Source organism: Megachile rotundata, chromosome 1 (assembly GCF_050947335.1).
Source record: "Megachile rotundata isolate GNS110a chromosome 1, iyMegRotu1, whole genome shotgun sequence".
Lineage (NCBI taxonomy): Eukaryota > Metazoa > Arthropoda > Insecta > Hymenoptera > Megachilidae > Megachile > Megachile rotundata.
In genome coordinates, this window is record NC_134983.1 from 24,089,381 (window position 1) to 24,108,993 (window position 19,613).

Genomic DNA, 19,613 nt, shown 5'->3' on the forward strand with positions numbered 1-19,613 from the left:
AATTAATTACTACTTGCGCAATAAATTCTGCCGCGCGGTACAAAATGACTGGCTTGAAGAGATAATCAGAATAAATTAGTCGCCCTACCATTCTGATTAATATTCTAATTGTAGTTCTTATGACCAATGTGAAATTTTACATTTCTTGTGTCTATTGAATACAAATTTAGTCATCAAGGCTACTTTATTTCTCACCCGAAATTATAACATTAAAATGTAATAGCTACTAAAAGCTATAAATATGTATTATAGCAGTCGAACCAAAATATTTAATTTTTGTGGACGTTTCGACATTGAGTTTGAACGTTTTTCAATATATTTATTCCATAATTAAAATATAGTGTAAAATATGACAAAGTAGAGCTCATATTGTATACATAATATAATATTTTTAAGTGAGCAATAACTGTAAGATTCATAAAAATTTTCAAAATTGTCGCATCAGAGGAACATGTTGCTCGGATCTTTGATGTTAAGTTGTAAATAAAAAAACCTTTGAACTCGCAATTGGACGCGTTCCGAATTTTAATTTCCCACGTTTAAGTGTACCTATACGTTTCTCGTTTTTTAATTTATCATAGCACCGATCTCTGACACGTTTTGACATGGCGGAAAGCACACGCATCCTCAACAAATAAAATATGTAGTTCTAATTCAGTTATTAAAAAAATTTAGTTTACCTTAACTTGTTTTATCGCGATAAATATTTTGAATAGTTTGGTTTCTAAATCAATCTAAATTACTTTTGTTTCAACAACTCGAAGATAACTTAACTATACAAGAAATGTGTTGACAGAGGCTCAAACTGACAATCAAAACGACCATGATTTACACAGACAGTAGTAGCCATCATTACTGCTTATTAATACTAAATTTGATTTACAGATTCGAAGAAACCAATAAAACTCATAGGTGGAACATATATCCGGACCAATCATTCAGACAAATTAAACAAACCTTATCAATCCTCGATATTATTATGGTGTACTATAAAATTATTTCTTTGCTGTCACGAGTCATCGATAATTGGCGCTATACATTATTAATAATAACTAATATTTAATTAATTTTCAATAAAAGGAATTATAAGATTGGATACGAAAACAAGCAGAGTTTTATAAAGTGAAGTAATAAAAACGTAATTATACACTAGCGTAATGTAGCTATAAAACTTACATAGAAAACGTGAAGTGTACCTACCTTTCACGCAATCTTCAACAGAAAATTTACATAAGAAATAAATGTCATGTATATCATACGATTTACTTCTATAACTGGGTCAAAATAACCTAGCAGTCACAGAAATTTAAATGTTCTGTACCACGTGGCAATCAATATAATTACGCATAAACATTACATGAGTATAATTCTAAGTATTTTAATTTCAAAATTATAATTAATTTTTAATTTTAAACTAACTTGTCAGACTAACAACTGCAATTTCAAGTTTATATAATTTTAATTAAAATCGATGTAATCGTGAAAGCAACAAGTACCTTATGCAAGATGCCAACAGGTTACAGAAACATTTAAAAATAAATTGATTTGATAAACGCTAATAAAGAATTACGAATGATAACAGTGTTAAGACAGTTTACTCACCCCTTGTCTCGATCGATGAACTCTGAACTGCTAGGAACACTGCTCTCTGGTACAGCCAGCACGCGATTGTTTAATAATAGTCCACTCCCGCGCCACAGACTCTTCAGTGTCACACAGTTCGTCCATAAATTCTCTTGAAGAACGACGATGACTATTTACGACCTTTACTGGCACAAAAGTTCATCGATGGCTTGTCCTGGGTCAAGGACGACTAGTCCGTAGCCTCGCATCTTTTGCTCGGCTCAACATCCTTTCAATCGAATCAAACGTCGCACAACCGATCTAACATTGTCAACAAATTCGTTCACCACTGATTACACCCTCTGCTATAAGTCTCGTGCGAATGTCAACAATTCGAAAAACCGTCTTCGAAGTCCTAATCGGAGGGAAAGGGTCACTGAACGTTGGGCTCCTCGACAATTATCTTTCATCTCTTCCTTCTCCCGTTCGCGCGGCCAATCGAACTCTCCGCTCGAGCGTTCTCCATTTTCCAGGGAGTTATATACAACCACCGTCACTAGAATCACGTATACACAGTGACTCGAGAGTTTTCGTGTTCATTCAGATGCGTATCAATGTCCGAACAAAGAACTGTCGCCGGGAACCGTTCCTTCGAGGTGGTCCACGGTCGGTAAATAAATAAGATGTTGGATTGTTTACATGTCTGCGTTCGAGGTCGAAAGATAGGGAACGAAGAGGAGTACGGAATAGAAGTCGAGTCGACCATGTGCTCTGCGAGCCTCACGAACATAACTGCGCTTGCGCCCCTTCCCTATGTCTGACCCCTGCGAACGTCACACAACCTCCTTCGTCCCTCCCGTGTCCACCACCTTGTCCTCGTCCTCGTCCTGGAGATGGATATGTTGTAAAAGACCGGAGTCTAGTGAACTGTTACGATACCCTGTCGTCCGCCATCTACGAACTCTGGCCCGGGGAAGAAGGGGGTGGTCGAAGACGACTGCGGTTGTCCAAGGTAGGGTACACGTACGTGACCGTATCTCTTCTTCTAAAGTACACTGTTAACTGCTTCCGACGAATATGGCGATCCGAACCGTCTCGCGAGTCCTACCGATGCGCGGATCAACGGAGTTGAACCCACTAGACATTGGGAGGTTTCGACAGTTAATTTGATTAGATTGCTCGGCGCCGGGGAACAGATAACCCTGTCTAGATTATCGATCGCGTTGGTATCAACCTCATCCTTCATTTTGTACCAGGTTATCGAGCTATTATCGCTCTGTTCGTCGTATCGCGGTTGGATGATTATTCGTGAAGGGATGTCGAAGCTCTACCTCGGTTGAGCATCTGAAATTACCGAAGTAGCTTTCGTCGTGGTGTCATTATTTGTAAAGGAACACTAGCGTTGATACTCTGTTATATACTTCGAATGATAAAGGAAGGTTCTGAAGTTATCGGAAATATATTTTCATCATAATGCAGCTGTTATCGAACACCGAACTCCGACTGTTTCAGATCAATAAGTTCTTCTTCAAGACTTCTGAAGATATCAGAAGTATTATACCATCGTCATATCGTAGTGAATCATATTATGTCTATATTAATTTTACGCCACATACTGTTCAACAGTCTACGTCTAACATTGTTTCTTCAAGGTTACTTCGAGTCCTTTAAAAAAATATCGCAACATTTCGCCACCATTATAAAGCTTCATCGAGGTTTAGACACACTGAACAGTTTACAAATTAGGTTGTAAATGATTATTACAACTTAATTACAATGTCAGACTAAATGGAGATGGAATCCAAACAATGTTAGACGTCACTGTGTTGAACACAACACCGCGAAGTACGACATTCCAACGCATTAAAGCTTCAAGACCGTCATATGCAATTATTCATAGAAAGAAAGAGGTAGCAAGTTTCTTTTACATGTATTTCAAATCGTCTAAGTTTCCTCCAAAACTTCTGCATCTGTCAAAAGTACATTTTTATGACATCATCAGTAGTCTAATACCATAATTATACGATTACTCAAAGCAGTGTCCTTTAATAGTATAAAGCATCTGTCAAAATTATCACATTTTTATGACATCATTAGTAGTCTAATACCATAATTTCACGATTGCCCCAAGCAGTGTCCATTCAAAATTTCTGAAGCTATAAAACTTACTCTATACTCAGTATAAGCACTGATATCACAGCGATGTTATTATGCAGGAATAATTAATAGCACTTTATATCTACTTTCAATCAAAAGCTTTTTCCATATTTTATGATAGCAGCTATTTCTCAAAACTTCTAAAATGCAACATGTCACAGCATTAGCAACGTAACATAATAACGTTATCATTAAATTATAGTAACGTTATCATTTACAAATGCGTCAATAGTTAATGCTGTTCATAATTCAATGAACATGCAAGGCTTTAAAAGTTATTAATTATGTTCCTACTTTTATCATAACATTATTACTCATACCGTAATTACACGATTATACGAAGCATCTTTCACTGAACACCAACACACCATGCTGCCCGTATTTTTGACCTTTCGCCCCGATGGTTCGAGGATACGATGTTTATCAAACATCCCCGGAATTGTTGTACGTGACGACGAAGCGAGATGAATGTCGCGGACCAACACCGACACTGAATATCTTTTTCTCCCGACCCTCTTGCAGTTCGCTCGAGGCGCATCCCATGCACCCGTTCACAGCACCCCCTTTTCACGCACTTGCCCCGGGGTTACTTCCTTCCAGGTATACCCATGCGCACTGCACGAAAAACGAAAGAGCAGCAGCATCGTCGAAGAAGGTGAAGCTTATTCGTGTATCGAACATTCGCGTCACGTCGCTAGTCGGTAGGAAGCTGCCGGTCACAAACACGAAAGGTTACGAACCAATGGCGGCGAATGGGCGTTCACGTGATACCACTTTCTTCCTTTCTTGTCTATCAAGAACCTTATCATTTTTCTTGTTTATTTATCTCGCGATCAGAACGCTGTCGGATCAATTAACGCGTCTTCTTCGAGCGTCGGACGGAATTAAAACGGAGAACGTAAAACGAGAGCGTTTTTTCCGCGACGGTTAACGACGCTCTTTCAGTAATTTCGCTCCGACGATACTGCTGTGCAAAATTACCGGCGCGTGCATTTACCCTTTTCCTTCTTTTTATCAAAGGGAAAATGTATTATGAAACCGGGACAAAATATTTGATCGTTACGAGGGTGGCGAATAAACTATGCGTAATGCGTATAATGCGGGACACCATAAATTTATCCGCGTTTACTTTACAACAGAACCTCGGAATAGAAGTCGAGGTTAACATTGGTGTATCATAATTTTGGAAGTTTAACATTTTGGAAAGGATCCAACATTTAAAAATGTGTTCCCTTCGTAATGGAAAGAAAATAACTTTTCTGATCCACTTTTATAAGACGACAAAATACCCGCACCTCCAGCCACCATTGTACACATGAACATTCACAGAAACTATTAAAATATCACAGGCTTATCACTTTTTTTAATCATCACGTTTTATGGTCACGCATTAGATCACCACGTGTGCTTTCCACGCGTTAGATCGCCGTGGGTTCTGACACTACACGTTAAATCACCGAGGGTTACACTGTTGAAAGATTGTATCGTTGGATCACCACGCATTGTATGGACATTGGGTTTGTAAGAAAGTTTCTATGTGTTTTTATATTAAGAAAAGAATAATTACTGAACTTTGAGATTCACATATCACGTAATTAATCAATATCATTTTTAAAAAATTATATTAATTTTACTTATATGAAATTATTTTCTCACCCAATGTGCTAACAATTTGGTTATCTTAATACACTGATTATTCCACAGATTTTCCCTGTTTCGACTATGTCACTAACAACATAATGAAAGTCTATTATCAAACTCAAATTTCCACACGTTTTTGTCACGTAACCAACATCACTTTTAAAAAATAATGAAATGAATTTCACTTGTATAGAAAATGAAATTATTTTCTCACTCAACATGCTAATAATATGGTTCACCCAATACACTATTTATTTCACAGAATTTCCCTGTTTCGGCTATGTCCCTGATAATATAACAAGAGTCTACCGTAAATCCAAAACCTTCTTATGTATTCCAATACTCGATTAAAATTTAACGAGTAAAAATTTTTAACTCGTTGAATTAATAATCTTTTGTCATAAATGTGATAACCTTTCGCATCACCTACAATCACTTCCGGCAGTTTTGAAGTAAGATATTTATTCAACAGTTACTTTATCGCTAAGTAATAACGAGATCAAACATTCTTTCATTTTATGATTGTACAAATTGAATTACATAAAAAATGTAAATGCCATAAATCGAGTCAGAGATCAATCTAATCTCGCTGTTTATTATACGTTCGTGTGCATTGACATTTGAAAGTGATAATAAAACGGATACAAAATATAATCTTAATTAATTAAGACCAGTCATTTGAAAGAAAAGCAAATCAACAAGTGCGAAATTGGTATCGTAGTTAATATAAAACAGCTAAACAATTTATAATGAGATATTAAAAAATAATCACACTACTATTTAATTTATTACGAACAATTAATTATATCTCAGTTACGACAGTTGCGTATTCTAAATTAAGAATAAGTAATAAATGTCTGAAAAGAATCCCGATAAGTGACGGAATGTTACTCGGGTAGAAATAGTTGTATTTACATGAAAAGTTTATTAATACTTTTATCACACATGTGTCGCGAAGTGATACGGTCTGATTAAAATTGCATTTTCTTATAAATTAGATCAGTCAACAAAATTTTGTTTTTTTTTTTAAATTTAATTACAAATATAATATATGTAATTGAAACCTTATTATGTAATATATTAACAATTATTTCAATGCATATGAAAAGTGATTATTCATACGAAAAGTTCCATTATATTTAGTATTGATCTTTTAAAAAAATCTCTAAGGTCACGTATGTACATATTTGTCGAGAGAATAATGTCGACAATCAGATAAATGTTTACTGCCAGAAACGAAATAATTTTCTGACCAATTCAATATTCTCGACTTTCATAAAAAAATACCCAGTATAGAGAGCCATCTTAAATTCCAAAAGTAAACCTCGAAAGATTGAAAAGATGATAAGAGAGAATGCGAAGGGTCGTATTAAAATTCATTCGCAAACGATATTTTTAGCTCGCATTTGATCGGCGAATTTAAACGTACGGGAAATAAAAAAAAGAAATTGATTGGAGGCTACTCGAAAGCTGGTTCGGAAGGGTAAATGGCAGCTCGCGATTCGATCGGAGGATATTCTTAGAAGCTTTTCACTCGACTGTTCGAAATGGCGGCAGCCACGTTCGAAGAAAGTATACACACCGACACAGAGCCAGTCTCGTAAAACCCGTGATTTGCATACGATGTAAATTACACGATAAGAGCGTACAGTCCTGATTGCTTCATACGCGTTATAAACCTGTTGTCATGCACGATCTTCGATGCAAATCGTTCCATGTTATTGCCTCCGATATCTTCGTAGCGCAGGATAGAACACGGCTTCGTTGTTACATTGTCCAATGAACGTGGCCACTTAGCAATGCACAATGCGACGTACACTTTCAAAATGAAGGATTTAAAACTTCCGTCCCGTGTGCCAATGAAAATCGCGACTTTTTAATAGAAACTTTGAAATATTGGCTTGTTCGAATAAAACAAAAATTTACAGCGAAAATGTGGAGGAATAAGAATGCGTTTCATAGTATTTATATTTCATACTCATAGTCATGAAAAATGTAAAGGAAAAGATGCCTTATTGTATTGATAAATGACCACGTAGCGATTTTGTTATGATGTAGAGTATTACCATAATCAATAATTAATATAAAAAATAGTTTGAATTTTCACTAAAAATTTGTATGTAGAAATAAAGTAGACTCTCATTATATTGCCGCTTCTGTGCGCATTGTACACATTAACGGCGCTCTGCATTTATTATACGAATGAAGGCTGCGAATCATCTGTTCAATATTAAGTGTTAATTTATCCCGCATTATTTGACCGAAAGAATTGTAATGCGTCCTTTTAATTTTCGTTAAAAAATTTTTACCTAGCAATACAGTAGACTCTCGTTATATTACCGCTTCCGTGCGCACTGTAAACATTAACGGCGCATTGCATTTATTATACGCGTGAAGGCTGCGAATTATCTGTTCAATAGTAAGCGTTATTTTGTCCCGTATTATTTGACCGAAAGCATTGTAACGCGTCGTTTAATTGTACTTTGTATAGTAACACGATGTACAATTACGCGTTACATCGCCACACGTTGTAAAATAGCACCGCACTGTATTGCCGCAGGTAATAACATCACGCGTCGCTTCACTTCAAAACTTTCCTTTTAAAATCGAAACATCTTCGAATGCTTGAAAATTCGTTTATCAAAATTGAAAGCAATCAATAAATGCAGGGAAAAAAACGATAAATTCCTGAACACGTATTTTAACGTTACATTAAATCTACAGAAAATTGCATAAAAATTCATTCTTTTAAATCATTCAGTTCTATTAAATTCAAATCTATAGAAAACGAAAATAAAATCTGATTCCAGTATAACGAAAAAGAACAGAAGTGTATTTTAAAATTGTCTCGTGCTATTGACACGCGATAAATAACATTCACGAACGCACCACTTTCAACGAAACAGAATTCAAAGCACAATAATTCATCAGCCATTACTGGCCGTCTAATTTATATGGAAATACAAGAGCCTGCTCCGCTGTAGAAAAATCTAGATAAAACTTGAATGAGCATCGTCACACGGTAAAAACAATGGCACATTATTTTTGGTCGAATGCCTCGACATAAATCTAAAAGGTGTTGAACGGTGGCAACACGCGTTAAATTACACTCGACGAACAAAATAAATGATTACATCAGTGTGTAAATGCACGCGTGTCTAATTTTATTTTCGTTTTTATTATTGTTTGTTCTAAAGATACTCGGATACTCTCCTTTTTATTGCTATTGTTTGTTTTCGATCTGATATTTATTCAATCTTAATTAATGAGAATCAACTGAGCGTTCGTGAACAATTACAGTTCTAATCAATTATAAAGGAAACAGTGCAAAACGATGAATAATTACTGATTAAATTGTCGAAGTAATCACCGACTTGATTAATGGCGTCTCTAATTTAATCAATGCTTTTCAACAACGAAAATAGTATACTGAATTATGTATTACGAAATAATAACCTCAGTGTTTAAATATTCTGTATCACATGAACACATATTTCATCGAAAAATCAGTTTGATTCTTTATTCTAATAACATCATTTTGAAATTCTAAAATCTTTCGAAACATTTTCGTGTTTCGAGAAATTTCCACAGCTTTAGTTAAGATGGCTAACATTGAATCGATGACGTAAAAATTTCCGTTAACCGTTAACGAACGATCTGTGAATTCAATATCTGAATGAAACAAGGAATAATAGAATCAAATATTTTGACATATTTTTCTTGAATATTCATTTTCGTAATGTATAAAGAGTAGATAAAAATGCAATCACGATAATTTTGCGTCGTAAACGGTACGAAACGCTTTACAATCGACAGAATCTACAGACCGCGTGTTGACGGTTAAAGGTTAAAACGAAAAATCGCGTTAATCCGCGGAGAGGACACAGTAAATGAACTTTGCTTCGTAAAAATGTCGAATAAAATTAAGAAAGACTTACTGCGATAAGCTGAAACGCAACACAAACCAGATTTTTTCCTTTTTTAGCAGTAATTCTCGGCAAAGCACGCTCGTACAGACGCAGCATCCGGCGGTCAAGATCGAGGAGGTTAAGATGCGTAAACCGCACGGTCGTTGCGTGTTGTTTCAAATTCTCTCCGCGGCGCTGGCATATTTTAATGATGCTGCGATTGTCATTGGTTTACGTAGCAACTCCCGTGGTGAGGATCTCCCTTAATGCGGTTAAATCTTACCTTGCAGCGAGGGCACTACAATCGCTTTGCATACGATCGGTATAATAGATCGATTGCGTTTCGAACGTCACAATAGTATAACAATACTACATGATCAATGGAATATATACGAAATGCTTTATTATGGGAACCCATAACCGCGGGAGGTTTTAAATACGTATATGAAAATTAAGAGAAGAGTAATTCAAAGAGAAGAAACGATATGCGCGTAATATTTTATTTAAAGACAGCAGAACAACGAGAGTCGATGTTAGAATTATATTATCCTTACTAAATGACTGTAAACCACACGAGTATCCATTATTTATTTTTTCTACTTTTAATAACAATGAGAATATTTAATCATTCGATTTAAATGAAAGACTGAAGGTACACGATTTTAATGATCTTGAAATATGTTACCACCAGTAACGAAGAGGGTATTGAAAAAGCATATAGCGAAATGAATTTTTGAAAATACTAATCCTATACTTTCGTAATAAGAATCCGCGGTTCGATTAAAAATTTCAATGAATGCGTAGGCAACTGTTTATAGGAGCTTCGCAAATCGTAAATTATTTTTTCGAGAAAAATTTTCTTGGAACCTGTTCCTTAATCCCAAGTAATATTCTTTGAAAGACTACAATTTTCCGTCGTTCTCGAAGCATACACACAGGTACCGTACTTTCTCTTTTGCTTCCCTCGTTTCATCCATTCGGGGTTGTGTTTTCTCTTTTTTTTTTGGTAGACTGCTCGTCTGGTATGCAGCTGAAAGCCCTGAAGTGAAAGTAGGTTATATTTTCGATTTGCGACCTGCGTTTTTACATGTGGTAATCCTTTCAAAAGCTGGAATCTATTGCTTCGCAGCGAGCTTCCACGCTTTCTCTTTTTTTTTGACGCTGTTGAAACCTTCGGTACTGTCATATTTTGGCAACGCGAGATTGCTTATGAGACTACTTTTCGGAGAATAGAAAATTTACACTGTTATTCAAAATATAATGTGATAGTAAAATGGATGCAAATATGAAACGATGACGATTGAACTTATTCATTGTACATGACACAAAGTTTTGAAGCTGTTATAAAAATTTGCTGTGTTCTTCGAAGTTGTATAAATACATTACACTAAATAGATTCATTCTAATTAAGAGGAAATGTAGAAAAAAAGAAGCAAAGTTAGTCTCCCTATTATTCTTTCGATTCTCCCTAATTTTTTAAATTCTTTCCGGGTTCATCCCAGGGATTTCGAGATTTTCCGAATTTTGCAGATTTGAAATTTCAAAATTTTGAGACTCTCCTTGAAGACTTCCAAGACGTACCTTAGGCTCTGATAAACTCTCCCTCGATTTTCCTTAACATACCCCTACGTTCTCTAAAAAATTGAGATTCATTGTACTACTAATTTTTAATCTACATTGCACCTGACCGCACCTACAGAATTAAGCTATATGTGCTCTGTTATGACTCCTAGTATTTCTCAGAGCAAAATGAACAGATAAATGATAAACCCTGCGGACACTTTTGTGTCAAGTACCATTATCTACGTCTATATTCTCGCTATGTCATCAACCCTAGCTCCAATCTACACGATTTGCTCCAAAATGAAGAAATCCGATCCAACATTGATAGGATAAAAGCATCGGCAAACATTTGCGAGCAAAGACTACTTTGCATCCGTAGGTCGATAACGCGAAAAGTGATCCCGACCTGCGCGAGTATTTTCCTGCATCGCAGCAAGAAAATGCACAGGGAAAGTCACATGGCGCATGGTCACGATACACCGGATGCCTGTCGACGAGGTCCGACTGGGCGTGGCCTACCGTTATACGACCGTTCCTCCAATCGATAACCGTCTCTCCCTACTTAGTCAGCAAGTCGGGAGAGCTGGACCAGGAATCCACGGGAATTCCCCTCGCGTTACCATCTTCTCCCGTCATCGTTCCGCACCGCGGAAAAAATCCCCGCTAATTGAGTATTTGGGTGGCAGCGTTTGTTTATCTGTCGACGTGCATTCCTTCGGAGCTACGAACGGAGACGCGCAACGAGTTGTCTGGCGTCTGCGTGACTCGTCTGCTCAAACAACCTCTCCAAGAGTATCGAACCTGATTTGTTTGAACTATGTAGTAATCGACGAGAGGCGAACGAGAACACCGACGAGCATGTTTCGCGTATGCCGTAGATCAAAATGATCTTATCGGATTTAGGTAGGTGTTGCAACGATCGTCCGGCAGACGAGGACTTACTTCCTAGATTCGTTAATGCGGGACGGTGAGGAGGAAAACAGCCATCGGGGAAAACGAGAGGTGACATTTATCAATGCGCTTACCGCAAGTTGTCCAAGATCCCGGTAGTCCCGACGGTGACGGTGGCGACGGGCGTCGCGACGCGACACGCACTCACCAGCACGCAACCGGCCAACCGATCCGCGATAACGGCGAGCAATCACGTGACTCGGGCTACTTAGCGGATCAAGTGGAACGTTGAACTTGCCCTGGCACACCACTGACGTAACACGCTCCATGTTGAACTCGATCGGGGCACGAGAAGGAGCCAGCTACCCTCGCGGAGCTTAATTCGCGCGTACGAACGGACGATACTCGCGTAGAAGCGCCGGCGTCGGCGTAGCCAGCGCGTCGCGGACGAAGCGGACGAGCGGAGCGGTGGCCCTGCGGGAAAGGGCGACCGTTCGGCGACTAGAAACCGAAAATACCGGCGAAATACTGGTGGCAAACGACGATGGAAGAGCCGTACGTTCGACGTTCGGCGCGCTATACGCCTTTGGCTTTGCTATACTATAAGGTAGTAAGTGAGCGAGAGACCAAGCGGGACCCCTACCGGCGCAGCCGTACATCTTAGTATTATGGGCAACTCACATTGGAAGATACGCCATCAAGCATAGCCCTAGCGAGAACGCGAGAGCGAGCGAGCCAAGCCGAGCGATTGTAAAAGTTTTAGGGACACTTTGCGAACGCTCTCTCCCCTCTCGCCCTCCCCCACCCGCCGCATCCGAACGGCTACGACCACCCTTCTCTCTTTAGCTCTCTCCTCTCGCTCTTTGGCCCCCTCTTCCACGCTCGGAGCCGCGCCCCGGTTCTCTCGCCCCGCGGTACTGCCGAGCTGATCGCAAAATGCGCCAGCCTGTAGCGGGACGAGGAGAAACTGCTCGAACGAACGTTGTCGACGACGAAGAGGACACCAGCCGGATGGTACCCCCTCGACGATCCCCCCATTCTCCCTCCCAGAACGTTGGCCACCACCGGAGGAAGATGGCGAGGCCGCAGGCTACGACGAGACGGGATCCGAGTAAATGATGATGCTGTTCTCTTCATGGTACACGACCGAACGCTGGGACGGGGTCGAGGGTGTCGAGCTCTGATCACGTTCAATGCTTAACAAGGATTATTCGTGTTCGAGTTAATCGGCGAAGGGTGCTTTCTTTGATTCGGCGGTTGCTTGTTGCTACGATTCGTTAGAGGCGTTTAGGAGACCTCGGATCAGCAGTCGATGTTTCAGTCAAGAGCAGCTCCTTCGTCGAAGGCTGCGACAGGTTTTCTTTTCGTTAGACGTCGCTCGGCGATAGCTCGTATATAAACGTTGAACGTGTGATGGACGCCTCGGACAATCGATATAGGTAGGCTTTACGTGGTAATTTCCTTGGAGTTTTTGAGAAAAATATGTTAAAAGATTATCAGTATCCTATAAAAGCTAAAGATGGAACTGAGATTGGCCCTAAAGAGATCAATACTTTGTGATAACTATATTGTGACTTCGTTATGAATTTCTCTAAAATTTAAGAGGAAATAATTTTATTTGTCAACTTCGCTTTCTTTTATTCAATCTATCTTACTGACTCTTGAAAAAAAATACATTCGAAGAGCTTTGGTCCCCTAAAGATCTTTATCCGGCGCTCTCTTCAGATGTTAAAATCTACCTTTGTCAAAAGTTAATCAGTCATTCGATATCTCCCTTCTCCTAACTACTAATTCACGTCTAATCATCAAATTCCTTTTTCCTAAAAAGATTGTATAATTCTCTCGTGCACAGATGAGAGACAAAAGGTACGTGTTATCACATCGGTAGATAGTTGATCGAATAAGATGGACGACCAAAAGGGATGTCTCGAAGGGGTTCGTAGATCCTCGTGTTGGTTGCGTCGCGTCGTCGTCGTCGTCGACATGGGCGCGGCGCTCGTTTAGAAGAGGAGAGACCTAACCGACTGGAATGGCAAAAGGGAGCCAGTGGAAGGAGAGATTTTTCAAAGGAGAAACAGAGAAGGGGATTCTGGTGGACGAACAACTTCTCTGTCCAGTGGAATCGAGGAGAGCCCTGGAAAGAGATGATGGGAAACTGAGACAAAGAGAAAATCTCGTGTTGGAAATCTTTCTTGTTACTCTGTTTGGTGGCGCCCTCCGATCTTTTCCCTCAACTATACGCCGTTTATAGCTTCTTTTTTAATCGACCCAATTATAAAATACATATAAAACATATTATTTCAAATATAATCTTCAGAAGTACAAGTAAATGTAAAACAAAGTAAAAAGGAAATAAACCACCTAGCAATGATAGTCGCGTTAAAATATCTGCTAATATAATTTAAGAAAAAAAGGTATTACTTCTGGTACGAGGGTAATATTCTTGAAGATTCTTGCTTTTATAGAGTAGTCATGGAATTTATGTGTCATGGAAGACACATATCGAATATGTTAATGTTGCGTTACTTATCAGCATTTGATTCAGCGCCTATCAACATAAATATTCCTTGAAACGTAACATTCGACATGTAACACGTTTCTTTCTAACGAAAATTTTATGTCGTTTCCTGGATCCATGGAAATTACCGCGCTCTCTGCCTAGTTACTGGACCGTGTCTCCGTGCTCTGATAAGTTGCACAGTCATTAAAAATCATCAGCGCGCGATAAATCAGTCATAAACATCGTGAATCAACTTTCACGTGAATAGCTGATTGATCAAGAATTTAAAATAGTCAAAAAATTTTGCGCCTTTCCCTTTCTATCTTCACCTTACTTACCATTTAAGTTTACATTTAGACAGCAATGTAACATTTATTAAATTTACTCAATCGTTAAACTATGATATTAAATTTATTAGCATGATATAACATACAATATATTACAAGTTATATACAAATTATGGTTAAACTAAGCTTTCTGTATACAGGATGATTCATGTATAAAAAATCTCTTTCAATAGCCATAATAGTAGAAATATTAAAATAAAATTTGTAATTTAAATTGCATGAAATAACAGTCATAACTGACTTTTCAGTCATTGATTTTTTTTTACGTATAAATTTATACTTTATTCTTGCATAGTGCTATCATTTGAATGTATTCAAAAATGAGTAACCAAGTATTATTTCTTTACCATTATTCTTATCAGATTCAAATAGAAGTGTGTATCGATTAGTAACAAAAGAGTTGCTTTTACGCGAGTCCTTTTAGAATAATAAATAACCGTTGCACGTCCTTCTGAGTTTCCCGTTGTACAAAGTTTTGTCGCGAGCGCATGACCCAGTAGGTTTCCCAGAAAGAAATTAATGTACCGCGACTACGTGGCCATTGTCTGGATCGATCGCATCGTTTGGTTTCTCTGAACCACGTAATTCTAGGTAATGTTTCTCTCTCACAAAACAACGAAAGAAACGTTATTTTCCCGTTCCGTCCATTCTCTTGTCCCCACCTTGTTACCTTTTTTATCTTATATCGTTAGGTAAATTTACCTTTGAATTCTGTTCTAAACGGTACACGTGTACTTGATACTTCAATCTTGAATTCAAATAAATTTTATTTCATTGCTTCATCTTTGTTTAAATCGAGCACTTACAAGAATTGAATATCTGCTGAAAGATATTCACAGGTAGCGACACTAACGGATTTCCTGCACATCAGCTTCCCAGGGAGTAGACGCTACTTTAACTATCCCGATAGCTAACTAAGCTCTTTTGGTACGCGTTCACTTGACTATGGTTCTAGTTAACGATTTTCGCTGCTTCGGTTATAAACGGCCGGGAGGAAACAGCGCGGGGCAAGAGAAAACGGTTGCGCCTCGTGGGAAGCTTCAGGCTCTTGGAATCCATCGACACTCGAAGCATCGTCCAATTACAAACTTGCAACGACCAGAGGATACTTGTACGTGAGATCGGTCCACGGATTTACTCAATCGTGAAAATTTTAACGATCCTTGTATCCTACTTTATTCGTTCGTGGCGGCCATCTTTAATTAAATTCTTGCGCCACTTTTACCTCTTTGATTCGATTTCATTTTGCTGGTTCCAAGTTTATAACGTTCCAAGTATTTTCCACACTGCACATTTGAATGTTCCAAAATGCAGAAATTACAAAATTTCGAATTACGAAATTGAAATATAGTCAAATGAACATTACTTATATAAAGAAAGTCTACAAATTTCCATCGAATCGAGTGACGCTCAGTTTCCAAAAAGCAAACCGAATATAATTTCTAGATGGCTGCCGCAAAAGCTTAATTTACCCGTGGTCCGAAAATACAAAAGTCCCGAAACGTGTTAACGTCTCTCGGTAGCGGAGACCGTTTCATCTGGAATTAAAACGTGAAGAAACTTTAAGCACCGCGACGAGCTCACGCACACGTATACAGAGTCTTTTTTCGTGACAACACATGTCGCGTTCGTGGTTCGTATTAATCCCAATTAAGGCACGGATACCGGGAGCGAGCTTAAGGCGAGCCCTCCCCTCGCGGATCTGGACAAACGGCGATATACCTAATAAAATCTCAAAATGACGGCACCGACCGTCTCTCTGGGCGTTATTATCCGGTCGCAGCCCACGAGAGGGAGAGAACGCTATCCTACACGCGGAGCATAAAATAGCCGGTTAAATGCGCCGAAGGAATACGAAAAAGTCTAATATGAGGAACCCTACGCGGCAGCGAGGACCGAACGACGACTCCGGAGTTTATGCCAATGGGCATAAGCATCGGCGACCAATAGGAGGCGGTGAATTTCGCGGGACGAGTAAATAAATTGAAACGTGGTCCGCGACCGGCTTCCCGGAACCGGTGAGACATCTTTCAGAGAGCCTCGAGACGATGCCAGCCCCCGAAATCCTACCACCAGGATCTCCAGGTTCCTTAACCTTCTCAAGCTCCTCCACCAGATATCTCGTCAATTTTTTTAACCATTTGCTCCTTTGGACCACATATTTCCTTAGTCCTCTTTTTTCTCCTGCACGCCCGTGTTCCATTTTATGGGATACGTTTTACGTGGAATTCGAATTTGGAGCGACCAACAATCGGCATAACCTGTACAGTCCGTGACAAGTCTGGCATCCGTAGGGCAAATATGGCAGCCGCGGAGGAGGACGACTCCCACTTCATTCTACGGATCGAGTATTTGAAGATGGAATTCTGTTTACGAATGCGAATGCTTGGAGATTGCAATTTTTCTACGAACGTAACTACTTGGAGATGGAATCCTGTTTACGAATGCGTATATTTGGAGATGGGATTCTGTTTATGGATATGAAGGAGGGTGAAAATCTTTTTACGAATATGAATCGTTTGCGGAAAGCTAACTTGGAGATACAGGAATTTAGGAAGTTAGAAATTTAGGAGATATTGAGGCTTGAGGATATAGCAGTTTTGAGTTTTACAGTCGTAGAAATTTTCCTCCTCCGTCGTTTTCCATTATAAAATCCTACCGTATTTCGCTATAGCGTCTACAAAAACGATGTTTCGATAAACATCCACTGCATATCTCGCTATAATTCCACATTCTTCGACGACCCAAAAATCACTGAAACTCTCATTAACCTTTCGGTTGACCGAAAAATATAGCAATTGCAAAATCCAAGATGGACACACAGCCTTGCGAAGTATCGTAGTGTACTGTTCGGTAGAGTACACAGAATGCAGGAAAAATTCAAGTCTCAACAAATTGCGATGCACCGCGCATGACACTTTGTATTATAGCAGTAAGGACGAGTCGTAATTGGCGGATTCGAGGAAACCAGCCATGATTTCTCCGATTCGATTCGTCGTTGGTGAATCCGGTCGAAGATACAGGGAGGAATGCGAGGCTGAGGAAAGAGGAGACGAAGACGAGGAGAAGGGAGAAAACGGTGTCCCTGGTTGCAGCAGGCAACATGGTGGCCGTGACAGGGACGATTTCGCTGTGGCAAAAGGGACCAGTGGACAAGGATGGTCTGGTCCCACCCCATAATGCCCCATATACTCGGCAATTTATGCGTTGAAACGTATTAAATACCTCTCTACCCCCCACTACCCCCGTAATCCGCACGGACGCTATGTCCACGACGTCTGCTATATATTAAGGGTAATATTTTAAACGCTGTACACCTACATTGTAAATACGAATGTTTCGCGCGATGCTTTTCTAAGAATAGAGCTGCTACGCGATACCCGCGCGGCAACCGTGCGGCTTTTGGTCCTTTGTTGTGCCTTTGCGTTCGTCTTCTCTTCGTCTCTGCTCTATCTACCTTGCTCCTTTTAGATCTTCCACTTTTAGAGATAGAAAGTGTTAAATTCTGACTGGTAGTCCGTTCACACAGAATAATATTCAATGAAATTTAGTGTGTGGATTATTGTGAAGTTCACGAATGTTATGATGTTAATCTGTAGATCCTCAAATTTCCACGAAAATGTAGACCTACATTTTCGTTTACACTAATGGAGTTCCATAACTTTATTCGGACATGTACAGTCTTATTACAGTTTTCTTTGAACAATTGCAGCTCGAATATTTAAACTCGTCACGAGTTGAGTCCTGTTAGATCTCCCGTTTGAAATATATTTGCGGTACGAGCAAACGGTTATGTACAGTGATCAAACGCACCAGTCAGATCAAAAGAGTTGGAAATACGGACTTGTCTCTCCGAGTTCTTAAAGTTCCTCGTACAAAGGAGCATCACTAGGATTGTGTTCGGTCAACCATAGTGTCAATAAAGAGAATTGCACTGGAATTTCGTAAAAAGAATCACACTCCTCGGAAACGAGCCACCATCACAATATCTTTGAAACCTACGCGATCGCAGTGGAATTTTCTTCGATCGGAACGGTACCTCGGTTGAACCTGTTCGCGCACCTGAACCGCCTTCGAGTAAAGCTCCGAGCGATAAAACGAGCCGATTATTTTCGGCAGGACGATGCAGTTCGAGAAGATACGGTAAAGATGCTGTCGCGTTCGCGGAGGATCGTCGTTACACTGGGTACCGGTAATTCATTGGATGCCAAGTGCGCGAAACGAGGGAACGACAAAAAAAAAGGAGAAGAATGGAACGAAAGAAATGTCCCGGCATCAAGCCTGTTCTCCGAATGAATTATTTATGAGGCAATCAGAACGAAGTTTCGAGATAACGAGCTCGATCGTAAGTGCTCCCGAGCCTTCTTTCCCCGCGTACGCGATAAAAACGCAGCTGATTCGAGACGCGAGCACGCGTTGCAAGCCGGCAAACGTTAAAACGATTGTTTTATCGACGTTACGAAATTAACGGGAAGTCAGGTGTTGGACCATGATTAATTGTATCGTGCGATTTTAATTGGATTACGGGTTCGCTTCCTTATGCTCTTCCGCTTCATATTCGATTCAGTGTTGCGTCACTGAGTTTGTGAGAGGTATTTAGAGTGTTGCATGTAAATGATAATTTGCTAGGTACCGAGGCATTAAGCTATTTATATATTTTGATCAGGAAGAAGGAAGATAACGGTGTGAGGGGGACTATAAAATTTGAAACGCGAAGAGAACCTTATTGGGTCTTCTGCAGAAAATCTATGAGAGCTAGCATAAAAATGTAGGATTATCATAAGAGTCACTAGGAAATAGATATATTTAATCTCAATCAATGTTCAACATAGCACTGTATGTATCGGTGTAAATATAACTTCTGACGAATCTATAAAACATTTTGAAGAAACCTAGAAGATCCTAGTAACAGTAAGCCTGAATTTAGGTTTCGTAAGACTTGGGGCTATTTTGAAGAGCGACCCACCAGACAACTTATTACTAAAATTTTAACTTTGAAATCGGGGCTCCTCCAGACCGTAAGGCTCGGGGCTATCCATTTAA

The 19,613-nt window shown here is 39.4% G+C and overlaps 1 protein-coding gene across 4 annotated transcripts in view; it reads right to left on the reverse strand.

Moving 5' to 3' along the window:
* LOC143264619 (uncharacterized) overlaps positions 1–12,356 on the reverse strand; it is a 392,045-nt gene extending 379,689 nt beyond the window's left edge. For 2 of the 4 annotated variants that reach the window (XR_013038433.1, XM_076532756.1), the window contains exon 1: positions 1,603–9,291. Coding sequence is in view for 2 of the 4 variants with exons in the window: in XM_076532753.1 (XP_076388868.1) it covers positions 11,858–12,052 (195 nt within the window). In the remaining 2 variants the exon portion in view is untranslated. Of the gene's footprint in view, positions 1–1,602; positions 9,292–11,857 lie in introns of those variants that run through there. The other 2 variants (XM_076532753.1, XM_076532749.1) reach the window with 1 other exon arrangement.
* Positions 12,357–19,613: the final 7,257 nt, after the last annotated feature.